Below are 17,953 nucleotides of genomic sequence, written 5' to 3'. Positions count from 1 at the left end.
CAAACAGAAATAAAAACAAAAGTTTTAGAAATAATTCAACGTAGACTTAAAAGTAACTAAATTATAATACACACACTTAGATTTTTTCACGAGCTCGGCTGTGCGAATCTCGGTTTTTCAATTTTAAACGAGACTCAGCTAACAAATTGTCCGGTTGCTTAGCAATGAAGAACAATTAACTGATATTCAGCTTTTATTTCCTGAGATCCCAGGAAATTTGTTTGCCGACTACTCGGCTGTGCGGATCTCGGTTAAAATTAGCCGGGATTCGGCATTCTAAATTAAGTGTGCAGTCAATTTTCTAATCACGTGGGTAAGTGAAAAGTTTCTCATTAGAGATCAAATTTGTGTTATGTCTTTAGGTAGTATAAATAAACAAGTTTCGCAATTTTCATAGAACAATAGCACGTGCTGATAATTAAAGAAACACTATACTCAAAGCGTCTATTTCGGACAACCGAATCGAAAGAAATTATTGATTGAAAAGTTCCAATATAAGAAAACACACTCAAATCCCGTGGAATGTCTATGTAGAGCAAGCTCAAAACATAAAAATGGGGTATAGGTTTATCCACACAACAAAAAAATCTAAATAATTTTTTGAAGGACTCCGTTCCAATAAAGGATTTGTCCCGAAGAGATATCCGACTTTTTTAACCTTCGAGCTGTCGCGCTGTTGTACTTTGTACAACAGATGTGATTTATATGGTATGATTTTGTAATAAAGATATCTATCGACACCAAACCAAAATGTATTCCTCAAGAATTTTCTAAAGAACAATACTCAACAGTTTTTGTTTACAGTATGGCTCTTTATAATGCGGTTAAATAAACAAATGTACAAAGAAGTCGCATAATAATGGGTAGACCACAATTTTAAATCGGTATATCCCAAAATCCAGATAATTTCGAAACATGGGGTCTTCAGTAAAGTTGTTCTGGAGGTGGAGCGCTTCTGATGGTAGCTCATTTATTTCGGAATTTGACTGCTAGGTGGCACTAGTGGGCATGGAACTTTTACTTTTGTTCTGCAGATATTTCAGAATCCTGATCATTTAGAAGGATGCCATCTTCGGCAAAGTTGTTCAGTAAGTTAAGAACTATCATTGTTCGAGCTAGTTGATTTAAAATTTTGCCACCAGGCGGCGCTAGCCAGCATGAAACTTTTGTTTTGCTGATACTTCAGATTCCTGACCTAATAGAAAGATGGTATCTTCGACAAAGTTTATGCGTAGCTCAAATACCATCATTATTTTAGCTAATCTCGAATTTCAAGGATTAAACAAAGAAAGGATTTGAGCTACTGAACAACTTTGCTGGAGATGCCATCTTTCTAAGTGTTCAAAATCCTGAGATCTACCAAACAAATGTTTCATGCTCACTAGCGTCATCTGTTGGCAAAATTAAGAATGAACTAACTCGATCGATTATAGCCCTTGAGCCACTTGCCGAAGACGCCATCTTTCTAAGTAGTCAGACTTCTGGGATATTCGCAAAACCAAGCGTGTTGTATAAAATACAACGCGCGACGACTGAAAGGTTAAACAGAAATAACGAGCGATAGAAATTCTACAGAGCAAAAATGCACTTGCTGTCCCATGGTGTAAGAACTAACATTGAAAATGTTGTAGTTATAATGTAATCCAACAAACATGACTGAACAGAAGAAAATTGAATGGACAAGAATAAAATTTTATAACTTGTTGCTTATGTTATTGTTCATTGGGACTTCTTAACAATTGCTGAAGTTAATAGAAATCCTAAATATAATTACTAGCTTTTCAATTTATTGTTCAAAACGACAAACTTTTCACTTGTCCCACTTGATTTATTACAATTTAAAGTCTTTAGAACTTGAAGAATCTCAAGTATACGATTTCCATTACCCACTTGCCTCACGGCACCTAACTAAAAACCAGTAAAACATTAAGCTAAGTATGCTGTTCAGCTCAAGAAAAGTAAAAATTTCTGCGGAAAGAAATGGTCAAGAAATTTTCTACAGTGAGCCCCATTTGAATTGACATTTCTTTTCAACTATGATCAAAGAAAAATGCTTTTCTTGAGCATTTCTTGCAAGAAATTTCCCACGCATCGAGATAGGCGATTACTTTTCTGTTGAAGTGCATACTTCCCTTTACTGTCCTGCTTTTTGAGCTTAGGAGGCTGATCCATAGCTTTATCATCAAATCATGAAAATAGTGATCTTAGTGACCATTTTTCTGAAAAAAAAGTGACTTTAACCACTTTTGGTTGCAAATAGTGAATCTTTAATGACCAACTTAAACGTACAACTTTATTACGGAATTCAGGGTTATGGAATTTTGGGGAAATGGAATTTGGGTCGTTGCAAAAGGGTTAATGCATTCATGGTTGTTTATCAGTTCTGAAATTCACACTACAGTAGGCAAGCGTAGAAAATCACAGTCAGCGGAGCCAGTGAAACTCACGCGTATCGCTGCTGTAGACAAAATGCCTTGAAAATAGCAAAACACCCGTTGCTAAGGGCAACCCAAAACTACTGTAGAAAAATGTTTTATTTCCCGCTGTATTTCCTGCATTTGCAGCCTTCAATGACACTACTGATTTAGAAAATTCATGTACCGAACATAGGCTACTTGATGAGATTCACAATTTTGAACTACTGTATTAGAAGAGCCGTGATTTTCGCAAAAACTCAAGCCTACTACCAAAGACAAATTAAAGACCTCCATGTCCCTTGCAGTTGCCCAAAATTTTATGGCTCATAAGATAATCTAGAATGCCGTGAAAAGTGTACTGCGATCTGTCAAACTTGGGTACCTTTTGCACTACCGAGGGACGAAATGCAGTACTAGAAGTGGTATCCAATCTGAGCCCGAGTGTGACGGACCTGCTACTACTATTAGCATTCCCAGCTCTGATTATTGTCACACGCTATGCCTGCACTAGCATATCAGTCGGATCTATCTTGTTTCTATTGGTACAATATTTTCATTAACAGTATTTGGATAAAGGGAAATTATTCCATTATGGATTGTATATAAACCTATAATAAACACAGCATTTTACTGCCCTGAGAGCGAGGCACAGATACTGCACACGAAGTATGAAACAAAGTTTTAACAAACTGCAAGATAACTCCAGCTTGCCAACTATAATCAAGGCAGACTTGATGAAAATCGCTAGTTTTCTTTCGTTGTGTACATTCGAGCTTTCCGGACAAACATGGAAAAAATGCCATAGTTTTCTATGCATTCAATTTTCCATTTTCATTGGTAAAAACAGAAAGATGCGTATTTCAAAATATAATGTTCAATCAGAATAAAAGGTGCTCTCGTGACAGCACTTTTGAATAAGTTTGAATAGATTCTAATTTGATTTTTGTCACCTTTGAAGAAATGCGAAAATTATTTTGATCAATTACGTGCTTTTATCATGTTTGTCCATTGTTTAAGATCCCGTAGCACAATGGCAATTCGTGACCGCAGAATCTTGGCTCACTTTTACGTACAGAAATTGCGTATCGATTTCTCCCTCCTAGGGCCCAAATGCTTCTTAAATTGTCATTGATATAATTAAATTGATTTTCAAGAAAATTTATTCCAAATAAACTGCCTAAATGTAGCCAATTTCTGGAAGAATGTCTTAATATCTCGAAGAAATGTGGGCCTCGTGGTCGTGCGGTTAGTGTCGTCAGGCATGTAAGCGCATCGTGTCATGGGATGCGGGTACGATTCCCGCTTCAGCAATTGAAATTTTTCGTCAGGAATGTTTCTCGGCTGTACCACTGGAGCTCGTCCGTTGTCTAGTGTTAAGTTACAGTCTGTACAGCTAAATGGCTGAAGGTGGTGTCCGTGTCTTCTTTAAAAGAAATTCTATTATTTCCACTAAGTGAACAAATGTGTAGAAATGTGGAGAATGGTGATACCGTGGTGAATCAAAATCCGGACGGTATCAATATCCGGACACTCTGATAGTATTTAGCAAATTAAATATAAAATTAAACAATAAATGTAGGTTTGTAATTTATATTCATAGCTTTCAATATTACTCTGTATTTTAGCTCATAGTTCCATCTAGTAATCCTTTGCAATCAAATATTAAAAATAAAAACAAAGAGTTGAATGTCGTTCCTCCAAAGCACCAAATCCAATAGTGAAGTTTTTGACAAGAACGTCAGCTACTTTCGACTTACGATGAAGCTACTTAATCATGCAATTATAATATTGTACGCCTATGAAAAGTGTTTGGAATAATAGTGTTGAAGTGTAGTGCACGAAAGAGTGGGAAAACTTGTGCAAATAAGTATGTACGGTGTGAAACTAGGCTTCCTCGAACGCTGTCCGGATTTATAGCCTAGTGATCATTAATGCGGACGCATCGAAAAACCTTATATTTATTGAGCTTTTGGAAAATACTATAATGTGAATTGGTGCAAAACTGTACAATAACATAACAAAAAGTGTAACAAGCTACCAGATAATGGATTTACGCAAGAAAAGTATTAATATTGAGGATCATTTCAGTGAACCCAAACTGCAGGCTGTTGGCACGGGGTGCAGGTAAAACTATAGTAATTTTCCTCAAAGTTTTGGCCTTTCATACATTTTTAAGCATATGAATGCATCCAATTCTATTGTATTGAAGATTTTAGGTTTGAGTTATATGTCTTTTATTAGTTTTTCATATGTTTTGTCTTCCCAAACGCTACTGTCCGGATTTCGATTCAAAGACGTCCGGCATTCTGGTGCATGTGTCCGGATTTAAGAACACGACATGCTTCAGTAATTTAACGTTTTACATGTTATATTTGTATTTTTAACTATATTTTTGGTCCATGATACAAAGTTTAGACGTGTACCTATGTGAATAACAATAACACTAGTACTAAATGTGGCAGAAACATATTTAAAATAGCATTTGATCTTTCGGCGTTGCTTAAGTGTCCGGATAATGATGCATCACGGTAGAACTGAATTTGAAAGAAATAAAGTCGTGTAACACGGTGATCAATTTCACCCAAATTTACGGTATGTGCGGGCTGTTTTCTTCTTGCGGGAGTTCCACCCGCCGAACTCCGCGGTTCTATGTAGAGTTGGTACCCATGTGTACACTTTTTTTACATCGCGAAGCCGGTCCACGGCGGCAAGTGGAAGCAAAAGCAGAAATTGGATAATGACACGGATGGCGCGCGGCGAGTAAGTGTTCTTGAGCTTGAGGGAAGCAACGGAGCGCACATTTTGCGATTCGGGGCTTCATTTAGCTGGGCTTGATCTTCGGTGAATGGATTGCTTAGTGGGCACGAGGGTCGGTCGATCCAAGCAATCATTGAAGTTGTTCGTGTGATTGCTGTACGGAACTTTCTATTACACAACATGTTCGAAGCGGATCTGCACCTGATCAGCTGAATAGAAGTTCAGAATGGATTCAATACATCGTTGTACGCCTTCTTCGGGTTACCGAATTTGGTAGTGTTTTGTAGATCAGTTTTATTAGAACTTAACTAGACGCCTCAATTATTTGCTGACTTCAGCGAGTAGAAACGAACAATTGAGAATTAGGGGTCCTTCCTTAGCCGAGTGGTTAGAGCCCGTGGCTACAAAGCCCGCCTACTGAGATCAATACGTGTGTACAATCATTTTTATTCGTAATTCACGATTGATACTGATACCTATCTTGCAATCAGTGCAGCCTGGTGTCGCCATCATTGTCGGTTGATTTGATGAACAAAAATTGTAGGTAATCGAGATAACAGCATGCCAGACATAGCACTTTCCATTGCATACGATATCAATCAATCATTTGTTTGCCAAGCCTTGATTGGAAGTGGTGTGGCTTTATTTGGGTTGCAAAAAGTGAATCAGTTCGAACTGGTATGAGTAACATTATGGCTATAGAGTGCATTATCGCACTGATGTCACCCAGCTTTCAATTGAGTTCTTTATGTATTCGAACCGTCTGAGCAGAATCTCAATAAAGAGAATCAAAACAGTATATTCAAGTATTGTGCCTTTTAATTACACCCTAATTGCTTATGCTTTATCATTAAAAGAAACTTCAGGGATATTTGACGAGACAGTATTGAAGAATTGTATATTGGAATGAAAAGCTGAATCAGGTTAGATGAAGGTAACTTCTTATCTGACCTTATCTAGATAACTAATATCCCTTACCATGACCACTGTGGAGAAGTAGAAGATGCTTCGGTCTCTAGTAACAATGGTTGTTCAACCAACATTCTTAAAGACGTAACCCTCGACATACTACAAGTACCTCAGAAACCTTTCGAGTTTCTCGAAAGATTTTTGGCAAATACCTTACTAAATCAATACCATACTAAACAGAAACTTTGATATATAATCTGATAAGATGTATGAAAGAAGCCTAATTGTTTGAGGACATTTATTTTGTTAAATTCGAACATTATAGAAGGCTTTGTAGAAAATAATTGTTTTAAAATTTTGCCCAGCTGACTGTGGGGAAGGCAATGCCTCCTTCTGACTACGCCCAAGCTTCCACATCCCTAGCTGGAACTTCATAAATTCGACTCCTGCTAACGGAACCGGTTTCCAGTAGTTGCACCGCAATGTGTAAATAATTGGCATTAAAAACTTTCTCCCCCGAAAGTAGAACTCCCTCGAATAACTAGACTAGTAAAGTATTCTATTACGGCTTTCCTAACGGACTCGTAGCTCCAGTAGTCATTTGATACACATTCAGAAAGCAAAGTTCTGCACATGCAGAGGATTAATAAACCAAAGAACGAGAGAGAGAGAGAGACCCCCCCCCCCCCCACACACAGAACCACCGCCCCAAAAGGTGGGTGTGTGTGGGAAGACATAAAACATCTTTCTCTGCTACTAGCTATAGGCCACGTGATGCACTGGAACCATCAGCAGAAGTGCCATCCAGCTTTGAGTGGCCTCAAACCAACAGCAGCGCGCGGACGAGGAGAGGAAAAAATCCGACTCCGCCGAAACAAAATATCCGAGTGGGCAGACGTCCTCCAGCCGGATTCATTTTGGTGGTGGTGGTGGTGGTGGATTGCACCACTTTGTCGCCTTCGTCTGACGTCGTCCATTGGCGTAGCCAGTGATGGGAAAGGGGGGGGGGGGATGTAAGAAATCTCGCTACGGGCGTCACTCTTATGTGTTTAGAATAGCTAAACATCGTCTTCAGAACTCATTTTTATAAAATCCTTGCTCATAATATTTGGAGGCACCAAGCGGAGAGTAGTGGGTTCGAATCCAACCGGTAAGTAATTTCTATAGAAATTGCTCCTGATAGTTCTCTTTGTGCGCTGTCAGCAATAACTCCATGAACTCTTGATAGGAATCCTCCTTAAATCTATTCACATTAATTTTTGACACGAAATTCTAAATGACGGATTTCACGCCAACTCGACAAAAGGATTGGCAGCACCCCTTCAGAATTCAATGAAACTTTCTGGGTGTGAAGACTATGTGAAACTAAGATACTTTACATACTTTGTTTTTTCAAAATCGATCTAGACTAACATTTGGAAAGGGTCAAAGTTTTTTTTTACTTTTTTTATAAACCCGTATAACTTGAAAACGGTAAGACCTACAAAAAAGTGTTGTATGGAGGACTGTCGTGAAATTTCCTGACGTTTTAGAAAAAAAATATTAAAAAAATAAAAACACATTTTCTACACTGAAAAAAAAATATTCAAAACTTTAAAGTCGATTTAAAAAAACGGCCAGATCAGATTTTGATCATCCTTAAGCAAAAAGTTTCGTAATTAAATTTACTAAAAGTCGTCCACACATTTTAAATTGGGCATATTTTAGAGAAAAAAGTTTTTCTAACATCGAAATTTTTAAGTCCCAAAGTTTTTTTTTCTTTTTTTTTATAAACGCGTATAACTCGAAAACGGCAAGACCAACTAAAAAGTGTTGTATGGGGGACTGTCGTGAAATTTCCTGACGTTTGAGAAAAAAATATTGAAAAAATAAAAAAACATTTTCTACACTGAAAAAAAAAAATTCAAAACTTTAAAGTCGATTTAAAAAAAAAACGGCCATTTCAGATTTTGATCATCCTTAAGCAAAAAGTTTCGTAATTAAATTTACTAAAAGTCGTCCATACATTGCAAATTGGGCATATTTTAGAGAAAAAAGTTTTTCTAACATCGAATTTTTTAAGTCCAAAATGAATTTTTTATTTAATTTTCATTTCGCTTTAAATAGTCTAGTCTGATCATATTTTCAAGTGATAAATGAGTTTTAATCACAAAATAGATTATATTTGTTTTATTGGGAGTAGTTAAAAGAAATAAAACGAAATGATACAGTTTTTTTGATTAAATTCAATTGATCTCGCACCATACCGCTTATGAGAAAATCAACTCCTTCTAAAAATCCGATGGGTTTTTTATGGTTGGAAAGATATCACAATAATATTTAATTTCTTATTTGGTCAAAGCCAATCTTAACAGGTGTCTGGAAATATTATGCTTATGAAAAAAGTCGTGGTTTGTTTTTATTTTTATTATTACTATATATCCTAAAACGTAGTATCTGCACATGAATATTTACATTATTTTTGGGCTTTACTGAATAAATTGAATATTTTTGGTTCATCCTCTGAATTGGTATACCGTTTGGCTGCAATTTGTGTATCACTGGTAGGCATAAAACAATGATATTTTTGGGTACCAGGGACAGTTTTAACCTTATCAAACAATTCCACCAATTCCTCTGACATTTTAACATATTGTTCATTAGATATATAACAGAAATTTAATTTGGTGATACATGTATCAGATTGTTTCACTGCCCAGTCGAATAGTTCTCGCGGAGTTGCGATACAAACAAAGTAACAATACAAACATATTCATTATTTCTTATTCATCTGGCGTTTAAGGCAGGTACGTTTAGTAAGTTTTTTTTCACAACACTTTTTATAGAAGAGTTTACAGTTCTAGAAGAATTTAATGGGATATGGATAAGGTTGTTACTTTTCAATGTTTGCAATACTGTTGTGATACCTTCGAACCATGAAAATCCGTCGGATTGTTAGACGGAGTTGATTTCCTCATAGGCAGAGGCGAAGTCCATTGATTGCCTTCATTTATAAAACAAAATCACTGTATAAATCCGTTTTTTAACTATTCTCAATCAAAAATACAATTTATTTTCTGATTCAAACTCATTTATCACTTGAAAACACGATCATATTTGACAATTTCAAACAAAATCATTGAAAAAAAAATTCAGTTTTGGACTTAAAAAAATTTAAGTTAGAAAAACTTTTTTCTCTAAAATATGCCCAGTTTGCAATGTATGGACGACTTTTAGTAAATTTAATTTCGAAACTTTTTGCTTAAGGACGATCAAAATCTGAAATGGCCGTTTTTTTAAATCGACTTTAGAGTTTTGAATATTTTTTTTTCAGTGCAGAAAATGTGTTTTTATTTTTTCAATACAGTCGACTCTCCACATCTCGATGTTCTACATCTCGATATCTCTCCCTATGTCGATGATTTGTTCGGTCCCTTCATTCTGCATACATTTTCACTCTCCGTATCTCGATATCCTCCTTATCTCGATATCTCCCTATCACGATGTGATTGTCGCTCCCGATTTTCTCTCAGTATGTTGATATGCCCATTATCAAAGGTTACTAGACTAGATTTTACGGATTTAAAACAATTTGCAAGGACGAAATGACGTCTGTTTGTTTTCAATTTTCCCAGTAACTGAGTGATTTTCAATCTAGTATTCATGAAAAATGTGTTCTACGTCTCGATCTCTCCCTATCTCGATGGTCCCTTCGATATCGAGATGTGGAGAGGCGACTGTATTTTTCTCTAAAACGTCAGGAAATTTCACGACAGTCCCCCATACAAAACTTTTTTGTAGGTCTTACCGTTTTTGAGTTATACGGGTTTATAAAAAAAAGTAAAAAAAACTTTGACCCAATCGCGTGTCGAGTTGGCGTGAAATCCGTCAAATGAAACGGACCTGCTGCAGCATCTCATAAAAGTATGGTGGTAGGTCATTTGGCATAAAGTCGTTTGGCATAAAGCCGTTTGGCATAAAGCCGTTTGGCATAAAGCCGTTTGGCATAATGCATTTGAAACCAAGAATTTCTCAATTTTTCGTTTTTACGTTTCTATTGAATCTTTCTGATGACATCAGGCTTGTTTTGGAGTCAATTAATACAAAATGACACTTTATTCAACAATCATTCGCTCTTGAATAAGTTTAAGCATATAAGGAAAGTTATTGTCAATAGTATTTTATTATTTATCCAGAAATTACACTTATTTCAAATATTAATTCTTCTTTTGAGTTTCGCTATTGGACAAATCTTTGCACTGAAGATTTTTATACATTTAGCACAAATTTACCCTTCTTTTAATTGTTCTATTTTTTTCTGAATATGATGTAACCATGATTATAGGTATGAAAATTGTTGATTTAAAATTTCAAAAAATTTCTCCTTCTTTTATGCATAGCCTGTTCTTTGGAGCTATATTTTTCATATATATTTTTTTGTTTCCAACTGACAAGAGTGCGGCAATCCATAACATTGATCTGCTCAAATTATCAGTGAAAAGTGAAATCGAGTACTGCAGTTACTTCGATGGGTTGTGCTACTTTGTCCCGAATGTCGTTTCCCTGGACACCAGTTTCCCGAATGCCAGTTCCCCGAGTACCCCGTTTCCCCGATTAGCCCACTTCCCCGAAAAGTTTTTAGTTCTCATAATTGTCGTATCTTTATATATTTCAGGGTTGTAAACGATTTGGCCAACTTTAACCCTTCTCTATATAATTGGCGGTTCTTTCGAGTTTAACCGTCCTCAGCATTTTTGCCAACATGTGTATAGCCGAGAATGACAGAATACTTCCTTTTTTTGACTGTTTATCGTTCTTTCTCGTCATCACTTTTCGGGGAACCAGTCATTTTTTGGAAATGGCATTCGGGGAAAAGTAGCACAATCACTTCGATGATTCTGAACGCACTTTTTTATGTCTTTTCGTTTTTTATGCCGCAATATTTTTGGCGTCCATTCTTCTATTGGTTTAATTATAAATTTTGCCTTCTTTTAAAAATAGGCTGTTCTTTATGTTTATACAGTTTTAAATTTAATTATTTAGTAAAGCTAAATGTTAACCATTTTTATGTTTTGCTGTTTTATCAACTATTGCCAGATGTGTTGTTAGAATGATAATTACTTTAGAACCTGCCAATATTCAACATATACTTTTTTAGGGCAAACGCGTGATCTCCTTCCGAGTTATGCTAGAAAAAATATTATTTCAATCACAAATTTTCCCTTCTCTCGATGTTTTTGATGTGCACTTCCAAAATTAGAATTTATATTGAGCCGTTGAAAAGTTTTGTGTTACAGCCTTAAATATTTTAAACGAAAAATAATCTGCTCTCGTATATAGGCTATTTTTGCATCAAGTCATTGATAAATCTTTGGATCAAAGTTTTTGATATTTTGCAAAAAAAAAATCCATTCTTTTATCAAGTAATTTTCATCGAGTGTTTCGTCCAAACTGGGACAGAGCTTGATCTGTAGCGAAATATTCTATGAGCGTTCCCTTGATGAATAAATTGCCAATTTACTGTTTTCAAATATGTACATCGCAACAAGCTCAAAGATACTCTATTAGAGTGTTTCAAAAAATCGTTTTTGCTCCACACCGCTCATTCGATTCTAGATCAAATTCTGAGTGTCCTCCCAAAATTTGAGCTCATTTGGATGAAAACTGAGACTGCACAAGTCCTTTAAAGTTTATATGGGAATTACAATGGGAAAAGCAAGCAATTCATTCAATTGTTCATAGTGTTTGCCCATGTGCTCTTGGGGAATAGAACTATGTTGATACTGTGAGATACAATAATCAGCTCCAACTTTGCCAAATACCGTTTTTAAATCGGACGCCCCGGTAATTAGTTATTGATTTTTGAATGAGTTGTAAAACTTTGGCTATAATTATTGGGCTGTTCTGCAGGCATCACTGGATATATGCAGTAAAACATAGTAGCCATGATTTGTGCGTGCTATCTTTCGCGCCAGGTGCAGCAATGTTGCCTGTTCAGAAGTTAAATGAGCACTGCTGAAGAATTCGTGACTGGATTTAAATCAATAACTAATTACTGAGGCAACCGATTTGAAAACGGTCTTCGGCAAAAATGTAGCTGATGAATGTATCTAACAGTATCAACGTAGCTCTAATCTCCAAGAGCACATGGGCAAACACTGTGGCCGGTGGAATGAATTGCTTGCATTTCCCATAGTAATTCTCATATAAACTTCAAAGGGCTTGTGCAATCTCAGTTTTCATCTGAATGAGCTCAAATTTTGGGAGGACACTCAGAATTTGATCTAGAATCGATTGAGCGGTGTGGAGCAAAAACTATGTTTTGAACCACTCTAATACTCTATGTTCTGAGATGTAGAGACCCGTCACAAGTTTTGTTTAGTAATGCTCTCTAATGTCACAACAATTTTTGAAATTCTTAGCTTGGAAAATCTCTGAACGAATACAACGCTACCTACCAAAGTTTTTTTTCTATGTGCTCGATGGAGTTGATCTCGGTGAAAACTTAAAACATGCCGATATTTATTTCAAATCAATCATTATGCCAAACGGCCATTATGCCAAATGACCATTATGCCAAACGGGGTACAATCTAAAAATATGTGTATCGTCAGCTATCAGAACTACTACAAGCACTCTTCTTAGGATTCCTTCAGAAATTCCTCTAATATTTCTTCTGGAATATTTATAAGATTAATAATGTTATCGAAGGATTCTTACAGGAATCATCTCACGAGTTTTTCAAGTACTTGATCAGGAATTTTATTAAGAACTTATACCAAGTAATAGCATTGCCTTGGCAGGGATAAGGATACTCCTTCCTGAAGAAGTGATTGTTGCCATTTCAAATAAGTGGCTGAAAAAAAAATTTAGAATTTTGGAGTAGTTTCTGAAATAACATTAGAAGGTATTTCAAGGAGAATATTTTCTGGATAAAATCCTAAAAGAATTTGTTGTTGTTTTCTGAGAGACATCTCTAACAGATCTTTTGGAAGTTCTTGAAATCATTTCATAAAGAACGTCAAGAGAATTTCAAACAGACCAATGGAAGAATCTTGAATAGAGTTCTTAGAATATTAATGGCAGAGTTCTAGAAAAATGAACGGAATGAATTTCAATATAGATATATTGAGGCTAACACTAGATGGAGTTTGGAAACAAATCTTGAAAAATTTGAACAAACTCCGCGTGTTTTAGCCGAAGGAATTTGAAGTAAAAATTTTAAGGAATCATTTAAGAAATTCCTGGATGCGTCATTAGTACAACTCTTAGAAATATACGAAAATATTTTGGAGGACTTGTAAAAGTAGTTTATAGAGGGATGTTTGCAAAAAAAATCTTCATTTTATACTCATGAGTTCATGTCTAGTGTTGGAACGTATATTGGTCAATCAAAATCGGGTCATTACTGTATTTGATAGAATGCATTGATACATATCTGGAAAGTTTCTTGAAGAGTGCATAGTACTGGTAGAAAAAACTGAAAAAAAAATCCGAAGAAATGCCTACAATTTCTTGAGGCAATTTCTGTACTCCTAGAAAGAATATCCCAAAATAGTTTTTTATGCAACAGGTTGCAAAATGATGATTTTTCCAACGAGTTATAGGCAACATTTTTAGCAATTAGGAAAATTTCAGTTGAAGTTGGATTATTTCTAGAAATATGAACATGTTTCTAAAGAATCCACATGAATCATGAATGAGTTGGTTGATCTGTTTGACTCATTGTCTCAAATTTCCACAGTTTACTCACATAAAGCAATTATTGTTTGTCAGGTAGAATTGTAGAAATCCTTTCTAAAGTAAAGAACAACATTAGGTTTTCACGAGTTTTTGGCAGGTTTTATGACTAAATAATTTTTGGCGGCTTGAGTGGTTTTGCACGAAAATCTCAAGCATGAAATGCTTCTGAATTTGCTGTCGCAGGAGATTTAATTAATTTAGATGTGTGTGAGTCTTTCAACACTGCTCTTGGTTTCTGAAAAACGTAGTGCCCGGCCATGGACTCTCCACTATGGTGTTAGGTGCAACAAAAATTTGTTCGGCTTTAAAGGCACATCAACTCTTAAGATTGCACTTAAACTTTAAAGGCACAAATCTCGCGAAAAAAGCATCCAACAACAGTCTACTTTTTATTTGGGGTCATGCACATATTACGTCACGCTCTGAGAGGGGGAGGAGGTCAAGCCAAGCGTGACAAGCCTTACAAAAATTTCGGAGGGCTCATACAAAAAACGTGACAAAGGACAAAGGGGTCAAAAAAGTTGAAATTTAGCGTGACATAATTTGTGTACCATCCATTTTGGCTTTGTACACTAGCAGAAAGCCTAAAATAAGAGGATCAGAAACGTTTGCCAACTGTTTGTTCAGATATGGGCCTTTGAAAACGCGGTCACAAGTCGGCCATTGTGACGGCCATCTTTGGATTCCACGATGTTTCACCATAAAGTGGCAGCCAGAAGTATAAGGCTATCCATGAGGACTTTTCGTGATAGGACTGACAGCCGAAAGTGTGAATGCAACCGAAATGAAAGAGTAAACAAATCATGCGAGTGTTATCGGAGCTTTACATTTTCCTTTGTAATCGAAAGTCACTCCGATCGCGAAACGTCAAAGGCACATGGTAAACAAAAAAAAACAACTGATCACAGCTGTCTCATGGATTGCCTTATAACTTATGGCCAAATTTCAGGGCTATTTTATAAGTCGAGACGATCAAAAACCACTCCACAGGAGTCAGTATCTACCGAAATTTTTGCTCGTTTTGGTACAAGTAGGTCAAGTAGTACATTCTAAAGTTTCTGAGTTTACTTATTTTTTGCGAAACATCGAAAATCGGGAGGGAGGCACCGATACTACACACGAAATTGGATACAATTGTTTTTCAAATTGCAAGATAACTCCAGTTTGCCAACGACAATCAAGGCAGGCTTAGTGAAAATCGCTAGTTTTCAAGTGTTGTGTACCTTCGATCTTTCTGGACAAACATTGAAAAAGGGCCACAGTTTTCTATGCGTTTAATTTTCAATTTTGAAGAAAACAGTAAAAAGAGCCTCATTCCAATACGTTGCATTCAAATAGAATAAACGGTGCTCTCGTGACGATACTTTTGAATGTGCATGAATTGATTCTAATTCGATTTTTTCTACTTTTCATGAAATGCAAAAATATGCTTAGGCTAATTACACGCTTTTATCATGTTTGTCCATTGTTTAAGATCCGGGCTCACAGTGACAGTTCGTGACAGCAAAATCTCGGCTCACTGTGACGTAGAGAAATTTTGTATTGGTTTCTCCCTCCCAGGTAAACACTACCTCGGCACAGCACCAGTCGATTCCTATAGAAATTACAAAACTTGCCGATCCCACAGATGAGGATCAGTGAGAGAGGATGATCCTTATCATACAGTTCTGTTAAACCTCAAAAATGTGGAAAAGTATAAATGCTAACAACACATTCTCAATCGGAATATGAAAACAGCCAATGTGACCAACCGATAGTAATGCAGAATATGTTTTCGTATACATTTTCGAGTCTAGTACAAAACATTCATCCCTATTCTTGTTTACGGTCGAATGCTCTTTTGATCGAAAACCGTTTTGCATTCCCGTTTACGCCAGCAAATCAAGTGGGCGATGGATTCGATCGAAAGGTGGATCCGCCGTGAACAAGATTGAGGGTGATTGTGGGTGGGACATGTCGAATACAAACGCTTTGCATAAGGACTTTTTGAGTAATGAGTATTAAAAGCCTTCCTAAAAATGCTAACTGTTTTCTTTTACTTATAGGTGTTTCACTAAACAGCTTGAAAATTTATTATACATTTTCCGATGACATTTTCCACGAATAAGAGTTATATTTGCAATATCCCATTGTTAAGGGGGCAGTATCCGTCATTGATTTCGGAATTTTCAACAGCAGTTTTTTCGTTCAAAGTAAAGAAAATTTACAGGAAAATGTGTTCACTGTATTCTGTTCTCCAACCGAAACACAATGAACATTTTTTCATCCAATAATGTTTAGTTTTGAACAGGAAAACTGCTTTTGAAGTTTCGATGATGACGATGATTATGATGACGGAGCGTTGATCGTTAAAGTCATGTGATGTGATATTCATGACATTTAACAGCACTGCAGTGATGTTTAACAGTGCACTGTTGAATATCACGGATCAGACGGACGAGTATTATGTATCAGATCACTACAACAGCAGTACATCCGTGAGATAAATGAATAGTGTATAAGTAAAAGTATACGTTTTGGCGTTTCTTTTAAAATCACTTTCTTTGATTCATAAACTTTCTAATAACCAAATTTTAAATATCATTGTTCGTTATCTAAAATCGTTCTAAACACATTTTGGGCAATATGAAATGGTTTTTACTGCCCCACACACATGAATCAACGGTTCTAGGAATGTAGTTGACATATTATTTTCTGGACGAATGCTTAACCATAGTTGAACCATAATTGAACGCAATGATCTATAGAGCGATGGTCCACGTGGGTCAAATGTGTTCTACGAATTGGCAACTCTGTTTGATGAGATATTCTTCGTTTAATCCAACATTGATCTCTAACTGTGGAGGGACTGTACCTACATTGAACCTAGACGCTTTTTGGACTCCACGTTGCTCACTTAAAAAAAAAAGTAGGGTGGATATTTTTCATAGTTCAACGCTTCATGCAGAAAAGGATGCAGAAACTCTGTATAATAATAGTATTCGCGTGAAATTCCAAAATGCACATCTGAGGTCACTCGCAAGATTGGAAATCCTGACTACGCCCATGCCGTTGTCCGCAAGTCGGTTTACCATTTACGGGAAATGACGATAAGCCACACGTTCGTCGTCCTCCTTAAGGCCCCCACACGAATCCCCCATAAATTATGGACCGACTACGACCGAGCAGTCGGCCCAAGAGCCGGCACCCGAATTATATTGGATGCTGCTCTGGATGGTCGTCGTCTGGGCTCCCCAACCAAATAAGCCTCAGCGGCTCCAAATCTTTTCCAACCAATTTTTTTTCTTTCTTTCTCAGTGAATGATGCTGTATTGTATGATGATGATGCTTATTAGTGCGGGTTTGGTTCGGTTCGGTTACCTTTCTTGGCTTGGTTTCGATGATTTGCTCGACTTCGACTGCTTCGGACATTTTGTTGGCTGAGATTTGAATTACTCGCTTCCTGCTCACTTGCTGTTGCTGATTTCAGGTAATCCCTGATTTGGATGCTCTCCGTGCGTTTCTTTCGTTCTTGTTCTTTTTTTCGCCGGCGGCCAAGGTAATCCACAGGGGCACCACGTCAGGTCAGACGCCTCGCGAATCGATATCTACTATACACGGCACTCACTCACTACGAGCAGGCAGCCAGCTTCCGGTCTGGGGAGATAGCACACAGAACAACCGCTCACGCAGTCTTTCACAAAACTCACACTCAGCTTCTTCACAGCAGAACACCACAAAAGTCTCTTGCACCTTCGGTCGTTGGTTTCGGTTGCGCTTCCGGAGCTCCACTTAAGTACACTTAACTCGTGCGAAACAAAGAAATAACTGAAGAAGCTGAACTGTTTCCAATTGCTACGAACCGGTCCGCCGTCTCCGTGGCCGTCTCGATGAACCCGAGTGAGGTTCGGTTCGGACTCGGTTTGGGCTCGGTTCCATCGGTCGGCGAACTTGTTGGGGCTCGCGGATGCGCGGGGCGGATTTCTCTTTCTCTCGCGTGGAGCTGTTTCCAGGTTTATGCTTTGTGCAGTACATTCACGGCGATGATTGCAGCCGAGGTGATGATGATAGATGGTGATGACGATGATTGGGGCAATAAAAGTGAGTGTATCGCTCTGGAATCGCATCGTCGACTTGCACGGCGGCGATGACGATGGAGGCGCATAATC

General features: G+C 37.1%; 1 protein-coding gene across 1 annotated transcript in view; it reads right to left on the bottom strand.

Annotated features, from left to right (window-relative positions):
- Positions 1 to 17,630, bottom strand: part of LOC5571976 (coactosin-like protein) — a 72,920-nt gene extending 55,290 nt beyond the window's left edge. The window contains exon 1 of the mRNA XM_001660031.2: positions 17,166 to 17,630. Coding sequence (XP_001660081.1) covers positions 17,166 to 17,216 — 51 coding nt within the window. The 5' untranslated portion in view covers positions 17,217 to 17,630. The remainder of the gene's footprint in view (positions 1 to 17,165) is intronic.
- Positions 17,631 to 17,953: the final 323 nt, after the last annotated feature.

This window comes from Aedes aegypti, chromosome 1 (genome assembly GCF_002204515.2).
Source record: "Aedes aegypti strain LVP_AGWG chromosome 1, AaegL5.0 Primary Assembly, whole genome shotgun sequence".
NCBI classification, from domain to species: domain Eukaryota; kingdom Metazoa; phylum Arthropoda; class Insecta; order Diptera; family Culicidae; genus Aedes; species Aedes aegypti.
The sequence above is the reverse complement of the archived record's forward strand: the minus strand, read 5'-3'. Positions and strand labels throughout refer to the sequence as shown.